The sequence below is a fragment of the Kryptolebias marmoratus genome, linkage group LG9 (genome assembly GCF_001649575.2).
Source record: "Kryptolebias marmoratus isolate JLee-2015 linkage group LG9, ASM164957v2, whole genome shotgun sequence".
NCBI lineage: Eukaryota > Metazoa > Chordata > Actinopteri > Cyprinodontiformes > Rivulidae > Kryptolebias > Kryptolebias marmoratus.
Genome location: NC_051438.1, coordinates 8,102,710 through 8,113,860, shown reverse-complemented (window position 1 = coordinate 8,113,860; position 11,151 = coordinate 8,102,710). Strand labels below are relative to the sequence as shown.

The following is an 11,151-nucleotide window of genomic DNA, read 5'->3' as shown; positions in this document are numbered from 1 at the left end:
GTTCACGATGACCTTTGTTGGAGCTGTGGCTGCTGCCTCTGAGCAGAGGCATGTGTGGATGAAGAGTGGAGGGACTTTGACCTGAGGGACCTCCGTCCTGTCATCAGACATGAACGTTCACAAAACATCAGATATGTTTCTGATTCAGCACCACATCCTGAAAACACCTGCTACGTTCACACTGCCATGAAGAAATCCAATATGTGTGGCATAGGAGGCAAAATAATTAGAATTGGGTGACATTAGCCTGCAGGGTGAGCGTAGCCATAGTTTGGCCTCAGAGATCTGTTTTGTTGCTCAGGTTGCAGATATACCTGGCATCCTGAGAGAGCGAAACACTTTTCATTATAAAATAATATTATAAAGTAATGGTCACGGTGTTCAGGTTTATCAATGTATATTTTATAGCAAACGTTTTTCAGTGCTTTTATTAAATTACTGTTCTCTTTGTACCCATAGCCTGCTGCCAAAACCTTTGGAAAATCACCAGCTGACAGACATTTGTCTCTCCAACAAAGAAAGGACGCGTTGTATAATTTTGCACGAAGGTGAGATATTAAAGAAATTATTTTCAGAAGCTCGTTTAGTCTTTTTCAGCAAAGATAGCGAGGAGTTCTGCAGTATGTGGTGGACTTTTTATATTTACTGTAAGTAGGTTAACGCTTAAATTTTGTTTCTTTATTTGGTTTTATTCAGTAATTTTAAAGGACAACAACTGCTGCCACATCTTACACATCCTACAGTTGTGTAGGGTTGAGTATTAGTGTAAAAGTTGTTTGTCCGAAAAGTTACTTAAATACTTTATCAGGGGTTGTTTTGTTGCTCAGCACGGATTCTTTTCTCACTTTTTGGGGTTTATGTCAAAGAACTAATTCATGTGTAGGTTTGATCCAAAACTCAGATTCTTTAACAAAGTAAGAAGACACAGAACTACAAATGCTCTGATATTATTAGCAATAATGTTTCATCAGTAAACAGCTGATTTACTTGAAATGTTGTTCTCCACTGAACATCAAAAACAGAAAGATAAGGCTGTCACTTCTTTCTTTAACATAGTGTTCCAGTCAAGTTATATATATATATATATATATATATATATATATATATATATATATATATATATATATGTGTGTGTGTTAGACGGGTGTTTTTTTCAAGCAATGCACAGTTTAAAATGTGATGCATGATGTTTTGACTGTTATTTGATGTGAGAATAGATCAGTGTTTCTGCCCCCAAGTGGACAAAATGAATCACTGCAGCCTGATCTGAAAAATGTAAGGAATATAAAAAAGTTTCAGTAAATATGTGAACACCAAACAATGGTATCTAAATGGATTCTTGGAGAGCCTGCTGAATAATGCTCAGATAAACATTGTTTCTTTCAGCTGTTCCCTCTTCAGGGGTCTCCACAGCGAGTCCTCCTCCTCCATCTAACTCTGTCTTCTGTGTCCTCTGTCCTCACTCCAACTACCTCCATGTCCTCTCTAACTGCATCCATATATCTCCTTCTTTGTCTTTTTCCTGGCAGCTGCATCTCTAACATCCTTCTACCAATATACCCACTGTCCCTCCTCTGCACATGTCCAAACCATCTCAGTCTGGCCTCTCTAACTTTATCTCCCAGTCCTTCAACCTGTGCTGGACCTCTGATGATCTCATTCCTAATCCTGTCCATCCTCGTCCCTCCCAAGGAGAACCTCAACATCTTCAGCTCTGCCACTTCCTGTTCTGTCTCCTGTCTTTTTGTCCGTCCCACTGTCTCCAAACCATACAACACAGCTGACTTTCATCCCTCATCCTTCAGGCGCATACCTCCACCTCTTTTAAGTTCTAATTAGATTTAGTTTAATCTGGGGTTCACATGTTTCACAGAGTCAAAAACCACGGTAGAAGGTTGGATTTATTAAACTCCTGCACAGTGCAATAACCAGACTTTAATCTGTTTTTTTTTTTCTTCTTTCTTTTCCAGACGTTACATTGAAAAGCACGGACTGGATCAAGAGGACAGTCACTGAATCTACTTTTGGTCAAGCCGTTAATCAAAGCTGCTCAGAAAGAAGCATATTGAACCTGTTCTGCTCTCTGCTCTGAATGGTGATTTTTATTTTCTATCAACTGGTTTCTGTTGGGAAAAAAAAAACGAAACAAAAACATGTTGTTATTTGCAAACGTTAGCAACAAGTATTCAGAACATGTATCCGTTCATCGAATGGTGGTTATGCATGTGTTTAAATTTTCTCTCTGACTGATACATAATTTTGATAACAGTTTGTATAATGATCCACCGACCGTAAATCATCTATTTATTTTTATAATGTTCCGAGTTGTTGATGAAAATAAAGTTCAGCTTGACCTTGCTTTGAAGAAATTATTTCAAATGGTGAATGGTTTGCACTTGTATAACACTTTATTTAGTCCAAGGAGCCCAAAGCGCTTCACACTACAATCATTCACACTGATGATTGTAGCCACAGCTGCTCTGGGGCGGGCTGACAGAAGTAAGGGTGCCATCACACCGGCGCCACTGAGCCCTCTGACCACCACCAGTAGGCAAGGCGGGTGAATGGTCTCGCCCAAGGACACAAGACAGGAATATGTCTGCAGAGACTGCAGAAGAAAAACGGTCCGAAATAATGTCTCGCGCTTTGGGAGCTGGGAATCACTCATACAAGCTTTGAAATGCAGCCCAGCACCATTACGACTCTTAATAAATTGATAAATAATATTGTATATATCAAAGCTGTTTACCAGTTATCAAAGACAAATAGTTGAAAGCTCTGTTGGGATTTTCTGGACTCGTAATGATTGTAAAACTAATACTGATCGTTGAGTCTTCTGTTACAGTTCATTCATATTTGAAATGATAAATTTATTTTAAAATAAGGCCTAGCAGTCCTCGACAGAATGCATATCTCCCGTCACCTTTTAATGAGTTTTATACTATGGTCATCTTACAAACAGAAATGAAAAAGTTGTAGCTGTTTTGGTCAAACCTTTTGGGAAATAAAACAAGATTAACTGTGATCTCATGCTGCAGGCAGTCATGCCCAGAGTATGTGTTGTTAATTACTGTTTAGTTTTAGATGTACATCCAATGATTACTCTAAAAGTTTCCTTAAAGTCTGCCGTGGCTCGTGAGGTATTTTCGTCATAGACAAACACGAAAAGAAAAGAAAAAAAAAACATTTCCCGCCTATTTTGCAAACTTCCATTTAATCGTTTTTCAATTTTCTTCTCGAACGCTGAACCCAAAGTTTATATGTCCCACAGTGCCTGAAGGCAGCATCGCCCTCACCGGATGTGACGTGTGTTCACGGCGCTGAGCTGGGAATCAGATTAAGCTTAAAGAAAAGTTAGCCATGTCAAGTGTTGAAGAGGTTTCGAATGAGTCTTCGGAGGTGAAAGAAGAAAAACAGTTTGATGTAGAGGCTGAGGACCAGTTCGAGGGGGATTATGGAGCTGACCCAACTCGATATTTGTTTTACAGGTACTGTCTGGTTTCATTCTTGGCGATGCTAACTTTAGCGCCGATAGCCGCTCAAGTGACAAGTGCCTGCTATTTTTTTGTAAACAGGAGTTAATTGCCGTTTTAATTGCGTATTATTTCTAAATTAAAAACAGACGTGGAAGTGTTTGTCATATGACCATCATCTCAAAGGGTTTTTGGAGAGATAAACCACCGGGAAACAGTTACTAAGTGTAGCTTGGTGCTAACTGAACGGTGCAGTTCTGCCAAGTTAGTCTCTGAGATTAAAATCAAAGCGACTGCGATATTAAAACTCGAAAACAGAAAGTGGCGAAGCCGTTTTAAACAATATAAAGTGAGCACTATGTCGGAGCTTTGTTTTTATTTCAGTTACCAAAGTAAATAGAGTGGAAAAAGCAGTCTCTTGCGTCTTTCTGATAGGATTTATGTCTGTAGGTGTTCAAGATCTGCTGGTTTTCAGATCAACCGGAGACAGCAGCTTCCTGAAACAGGTGGGCTTGTGGGCGTGGCTTCTTCGGACACCTTTTAATAAACCAGAAAATAAATTTAGCAGTTCTAGAAATTTTAATAACCGTTCGTAATTATTATAATCTAAATTTTATGAATAATCATTAACATCTGTATCAAGTTACAGATGTTAATGCAGACTAACAAACTATTTTTATTACTTGAAATCGATTAATCTGTCAAGTAACTTATCGACTAATCTTGGCGACTAATTTAAACGACGACTTGCAAGTTAGGGTACAAATCATAGGTTTAAACTTCCAACATGCCAGATCAATCAAATAAAAAATTGTATTTAAAAAGGCTGAACTTTCAGCATGTTGTAAGAATGCTGCTGGTAAAAAATGCAGCAAACTGTGATCAGAAATCCTTGTTTTGCAGGATGTCAGCCACATGGTTTTGCCTTCAGAAAGAGGAGGGAAACTAATACAAGATGGCTACTGAAAATAAATTCATGAGGATCTATAATTAACCGTGCTTAAAGCAGGCAAATGAGCACACACAGGTGTTGTAAAGCAGTGTTTTCACAGGCATACTTGCGGTGTGGAGAAATGCGGTTATTCCAGTTGATGTGTTTAAAAAAAACTAAAAGAAAGTTTAAAAAAAACTATGTGTGGACTATGCCGGCAGCCCCGGGATCGACGGAGACGCTGCTCCCCTAAAAAGTCCAGCCACGCAGTCAGGTTCTCCCCAGCTGGTCTCAGACGTGGTCAGGAGGTTGAACCTTGTGGGTTTTTTTGTGTTTCAGAGACAGGAAGGAGTGGGCTGATCTGGAGCCTGTTCCACAGGACGACGGGCCTAATCCCGTGGTGAAGATCGCATACTCTGAAAAGTGTACGATTGTTCCTCAGAATCTGACATTTAAATGCCCGCGTTCTCGCTCGTGGGACTTTTTTTTTTTTAACTCATCGGCGTATCTTCCTTCTTCCCAACAGTTGCGGATGTTTACGACTATTTCCGAGCTCTTCTAAAGAAAGACGAGCGGAGCGACCGAGCTTTCGCCTTGACTGCGGACGCCATCGAGCTGAATGCTGCCAACTACACCGTATGGTGAGCTTTGTGCTTTCTCTCACAAACGCAACGTAGTGGAACGTTCTCCGTTTGAAAAAGCCGACGATGCGCTCGTGTATTGCTCTGGGTGTTTCTAAGAAGGAGCTGTGGCTCCTGGTGGTGGTGGTGCTGGGGCAGCCACTCATGAGCAAATAAACACCACTGTAGCTGGTTTAAAAAGCTGCCCATTTGTGACTCTTGGTGTGAAACTGTGTAGGCACTACAGGCGAGTGCTGCTGCAGGCTCTGTCGAAGGACCTGAGGGAGGAGATGAGATACATCACCAACATTATTGAGGAGCAGCCCAAGAACTATCAAGTCTGGTGAGTGCAGACAAGTTCCTTCTAGGTTACTCTTTGTTTTATATGTGGGGGGGGGATCTGAATGGATGGGATGGGAGGAGAACTGGGACTGGGTCTGTATTTTAACAGTTCTGCTGTTTTGTTTTGTTTTTTTGCTTGGTAAATTTGTTTCTCAGCTAGGCAAGGTTAAAGCTAAACAAGCTTTAACCTTTCTTTAACAAAAGCTATTTTGCTGCTGTGTTCCAGCTTTGTTAAAGTGAATAAATCCTGCGTTTCTCTTATTGGACTTCGGTAAAAGTACTTTTAAAAAAAGCACTTCGCCCGCCTTGCCTACTGGTGGTGGTCAGAGGGCTCGGTGGCGCCGGTGTGATGGCAGCCTCACTTCTGTCAGCCCGCCCCAGGGCAGCTGTGGCTACAATGTAGCTCACCACCATCAGTGGATGAATGGATGAATGACTGTAGTGTAAAGCGCTTTGGGGCTTACAAGTGCAGGCCATTTACCATTTAAATAAAAACGTTACAGAATACCTTGAAGGACTGCATATCGCCCACCGCCTTCCCTGCCCGAGTTTTAAACTTTAAGATCTCTCATGTTGAGAAATGATGGAGTTAATAATCGAGTTTGGTCAAACCTCAAAAACATGATGTGAGGTGTCATTCCGTGAATCACATCAGCTTCCTCCACGCCAGGTTTTCTCTCAATCTCAGGAAAACTGTCTGAGTTAAAGCCACTTGTGTTGGCTGAGGTTTATTAACGGTGGCAGCCATTATGGTTACTTTCTGTGACTTTCACTGACTAGTTCATGAGATGTTTTGGTAACTCACACACACAGCGGCGAGTGACAACAAATTTGTTTCCGAACTCCCTCCAGGCACCACAGACGTATGGTGGTGGAGTGGCTGAACGACCCCTCAGAGGAGCTGGAGTTCATCGCTCAGATTCTCTGCCAAGATGCGAAGAACTACCACGCCTGGCAGCACAGGCAGTGGGTCATCCAGGTGAGACCCGCTTCAAAAAAAAAAAAAAAACAACCCCGGAGGAATCAGATCCAGCTTTCGTGCCCTCAGCGAGCCCTTCGCCCTTTTTTAAATTTTCTCCACGCGAGGTGGCGTTTTGTCCCCTGTCCCTGTTTCCAACGTTTTTTTTTTTTTTGTTTTTTTTCTGTCTGCTGACCTTCAGGAGTACAAACTGTGGGACAACGAGCTGGAGTTTGTGGAGAACCTGTTGGAGGAAGACGTGAGGAATAACTCTGCGTGGAACCAGAGGCATTTTGTTATTTCTCACACCACGGGCTTCTCTGATCCGGCTGTAGTGGAGAGAGAGATTCAGTAGGTCAATTTCTCGATTTTTACAATTGAGACACGAGTACCGCTTTAAAATCCAAACGAAACGTGACTTGATTTAAAAACATTTTGATGCTTGTTCTCACATTGACAGCCGAGGGATCGTGCCACATCCGAAACCCCCCTCGTTTATTTGCACAAAAAAGATTTTCTTGTCGTTTCTTTGTAGTTTGTGCTCGAGTTTCAATGTTTCTGCTGCATCCATTCGAGTGACTCGTCTGTCTTTGTGTAAGGTACTGTCTGAACCAGATCAAGAAAGCTCCCCACAATGAAAGTGCCTGGAATTATCTGAAAGGGTAAGATGCCACAGATTTGCTTATTTTTCCCAACCGTACATTTAAAACCATAGAAATGTTTTTTTATTTTTTTTCCCCCTGGCTTTAAAATCGAATTGTTCCCTCGGAGTGCGAGCGAAACTATCAGTGTGCCTCCTCGGTGTATGACAAGCCACAGGGGCTTCACAAAGTTGAGATTTAGTTATTAAAAATGGAAAAGCTCACTGATGATATTTCTTTTATTCGCTTCCACCTTCCCTGAAGGATGCTGCAAGACAGGGGGCTCTCGTCTCAGCCGGGCCTGCTGGGAAACGTTCTGCAGCTGAAGGAGACTCATTGCTCGCCTTATCTGCTCGCCTTCCTCTTCGATTGTTACGAGGACGCCTTGGAGAGCGGCGTCCAAAAGGAAAATCTGGACGAAGAGCGTCGAGATACTTTAAAAAAGGCTTTGGAAGTGAGTGTGCAGATTTAGAAATTAAAGCTTTTTTTTTTTTTTTTTTTTTTTAAAGATTTAGCACCTTGGAGCCTGAATTTACACCAGAGTTAACGTTTTCTGTCCCTGTTTTCCCCTTTCCCTCTTTTAAGATTTGCAAGCTTCTGGCGCAGCAGAAAGACACCATTCGTAAGGAGTACTGGCAGTTTTTGGGACGCTCTTTAAAGAACAAATATGGAGGCGACACTTCCGAAGAGCCCGCGGAGGACGAGCCGTCACTCCCGACGTCTGAGCCCCAAGAGGCCAGCTAGACCTCCAGACGTCTCTCCATTCCCTCTTACTTTCATGTTATGTCAACACTTTCGAATGACTCGACTCGTGAAGTTTAATATTACAGTAAACTCTTGTGTGTATTGCTTAGAGGAACGAACACGGGTCTTACATTAATGCTCTTTCATATGACTTGATACGCAGACATTAAAAGTGGGACTATTTGTTTGTACGCACAGCAAGGTCCAAGTAAAGGGTGGGAAGTCGTTCTTAGTGTCCGATTAGACGAAACAAACCTGTGTCTGATTTTAAAAAAAAAAGGAAAATATGGCTTTAATTGGACTGTTTGTTCACATTTGAGTCACTCCGTAAAACCCTCTGGACTGTTTGTTGACGCCGACAGGATCACTCACGTGTTTGTGTTTAAAGCGAGGCTACGCTGACGTACGGTTTGTAGTAATGCCGTCTTGATAATAAAGAGATTAAATGCTGGTCGTGTGCTGCAGATTCTTGACGCCACGTCTCAGATTGCTGCTCGTTGCCAGACTCCTTCCCCCCCCTGGCTTTGAATGAGCCACTCTCTTGGTCTCAGGCAGGCTTTTGTTCTGTTCGGTTCTCTGAGCTGTGCTGCCAGGAGCACACACACACACACACACCCCACTCCTCTTCGCACGAATCGACATCCAGAACATTCATGTCCTGGACTCCCTCAGAGCTTGGAAATGGATTTACTCCACTAGATGCAGCTGTTTCTACTTCTGCTGACACTACAGGCCCATTCCGTCCCTCCTCCGCGTTCTGCGTCCCGGCGGTGTGTAATTAGAGCTTCTGCGGGACCCGCTCGCTGTCCCCTTGACGTGGACAACCACGGGGAGTTGGAAAGTTCACGTCATCGGCAGCTGAAACGAGACCGAGCACGAGAGCCCACATGACGCACAGATTACTGCCTGGAAAGGGAAGGGGAAAAAAAAAAATCGAATAGGCTGCCCTTAAAGGAATAGTTTGGCCGTTTTAAGTGGTTCTTGTGTAAAAGTTAAACAATATCTTACCTGTAGCCTGTAGCTACAGGTATATCACTACTTTATAAACCTGCCATCAGTTTTGCATTACACAGTCACATGTAATTCTCCGGTTCTTTACAGGCAGGAACAGCCGCAGCAACAAGTAGCCACATCTGGGGCACCCAGGAGTCACGGAACTTCACAGCATTCCTGCCGAAATGACTTCAGCAAAATTGGCGGCTGTGTAATAATGCTGGAATGTTTTTGCGTGTCCGTACTGACTTTCACTTAAAGCGGCTCGTCTGCATGGACCCTTTTCCAAAGTTTGCCGTCTTCAAACAGCCACAACTTACTATAGGATGAACGTGTGAAAAGGGAATAAAAGCGCCGGGATATTTAAAGTATTTAGCAAGCATTTCTCGTTTTAAAGTAACCTAAAAACATCAGAGATAACAAAAAAGTCTGAATCAGTTTTGTGATGCTTTAATGCAGGGGTGGGCAATCCTGGTCCTCGAGGGCCACCGTCCTGCGTGTTTTACTTGTTTCTCTGCTCCAACACACCTGATTTGAATCAATGGGTGATTAACGGAACATGAAGAGGTGATTTAACCTCTGAATCAGGTGTGTTGGAGCAGGGAAACAAGGAAAACATGCAGGATGGTGGCCCTCGAGGACCAGGATTGGAGACCCCTGCTTTAATGCATCAGTTTACGCAAGGTTTAAAGATCAGAGCCCAATCTGATGCAGACCCTCGACCTTCCTCGCTCTTACAGCAGTACAGATCCCACTGCTTCCTCCTTTTACTGGCAATTATAGCAGATAAACTAATTCTGTATTTTAACAACACACGGCTGCCTGTAATGTATGAATCAATGATGTCAAACTCATAACTCTGTCAACAACCTTTTATGAAAAGGCTCAAAGCTTCTGAGTGTTCATACGATCTCAAATTTTCTCATTTGACGTTTCTGCGCGCGGGTTCGGCCAAAATAGCAACTGAAACTTTCAGTAAAAACAAGATGACACTATTTTTTGTTAACATGAAAATAAAAGCAGGACCAAAACCGTCTGTGTGGGACGTAAAGATGAATATAAATGAATGCAACTGAAAACCTACAGCTAAAAGAATCTTAGCGGTCAACAGCCTGTAAATGACTTTCTTTCTGTTTTCTTTTGTGCAGATGGCTTCTGTTGTGAAATTGACAACTGAATTCAGATCAATCAGTCAGCATCTGTGCATTAAATAAAATACTACACGTGTGCTAAATAACAACAAATGCTGTGTATAAACCCTTAAAGCTGAAATACATGTTTGATTATTGGGGGAAAAAATCACTTTGTCTCTCAGACACTAACATCTCAACATCAGGCCTGACAGCTCTGAGGCTTTGCAAACACGATGAGGATTATTATTATTTTATTGTCATTGTGTTTTTATGATTTGGACTCCGATCTATCTATCTATCTATCTATCTATCTATCTATCTATCTATCTATCTATCTATCTATCTATCTATCTATCTATCTATCTATCTATCTATCTATCTATCTATCTATCTATCTATCTATCTATCTATCTATCTATCTATCTATCTATCTATCTATCTATCTATTATTAATTTACGTATTTCTTGCATGAAAAGCTGGCCCCTGTAGAGTCTGCTGTCTGCTCAGAAAAACTATGGCCTCCGAGCAAATTTTTGTTTGTGACCCCTGTTTTAAACGTTTCAACCACCATTAATTTTTCAAAACTATAAAATTCCTTATAGGTGCCAGCTCCCCGTGACCCGGAATGTAGAAGCGGGTAAAGAAAATGGAAAGATGGATAAAATTCCTTGCAGACGTGACCACTGGATCCCCTGGAAGTGCTACATGTGACACTGTATTTATGGTTGTATATACCTATATAATCCCATCTAAATAATTATACCGTTTTAAAGTGACAGTGGTGTGAAGGTGTTGGAGAAAGTGAGGTGAAGTTTAAGAGATTGGAGCTGTTCAAGACAAACTGAGGCTTTTCAGAAAGGCCGCCTACAAAAGGTAGAATTGTTGCTTTCACAGAGAAACCCCAAAATGTCAAAAATGGCTGAAATGTTCCCTTTAAACAACATGTTTTCCCCCTGCTCCCCTTCGGTAAACAGGCAGCGGACCCGGCAAAGGCCGGGGCCGATGTGTGAGTATGAGTTTCCGCTCAATCTGCACCACAGATCAGCCACCTGCTGCATCCCTTCTGCAGGCGCTGTCCTCAGCACCACCCCTCCCTCGTGGTCAAACCAGAACAACAGGGAGGGGGGCAAAAAGCGCTTCCAGACTGTAATTAAAATCCTAATTAATCCCAGCAGCACTCCAAACAAAGCAGTCAGAATCATAGGCGCCGGAACCACTTGGGCCAGGGGGCCATTGGCCCCCCCACTTTCCGGCCCTGCCACTGCTGCGTGTTCCCACCAGACGTCTGCACAGACTGTGACTAACGTGTCTCTGT

General features: G+C 42.4%; 2 protein-coding genes across 2 annotated transcripts in view; both read left to right on the top strand.

Annotated features, from left to right (window-relative positions):
* The window catches only part of aup1 (AUP1 lipid droplet regulating VLDL assembly factor), a 13,899-nt gene extending 11,541 nt beyond the window's left edge, over positions 1-2,358 (top strand). Inside the window, exons 11-12 of the mRNA XM_037977342.1 lie at positions 460-548; positions 1,971-2,358. Coding sequence (XP_037833270.1) covers positions 460-548; positions 1,971-2,016 — 135 coding nt within the window. The 3' untranslated portion in view covers positions 2,017-2,358. The remainder of the gene's footprint in view (positions 1-459; positions 549-1,970) is intronic.
* A 931-nt stretch (positions 2,359-3,289) lies between these two features.
* On the top strand, positions 3,290-8,160 carry fnta (farnesyltransferase, CAAX box, alpha). The gene is made up of 9 exons (XM_017404352.3): positions 3,290-3,488; positions 4,744-4,829; positions 4,931-5,045; positions 5,263-5,367; positions 6,219-6,345; positions 6,527-6,675; positions 6,924-6,986; positions 7,230-7,419; positions 7,551-8,160. The coding sequence occupies exons 1-9, from the start codon at positions 3,361-3,363 to the stop codon at positions 7,707-7,709; spliced, it is 1,122 nt and encodes a 373-aa protein (XP_017259841.1). The 5' UTR covers positions 3,290-3,360; the 3' UTR covers positions 7,710-8,160.
* Positions 8,161-11,151: the final 2,991 nt, after the last annotated feature.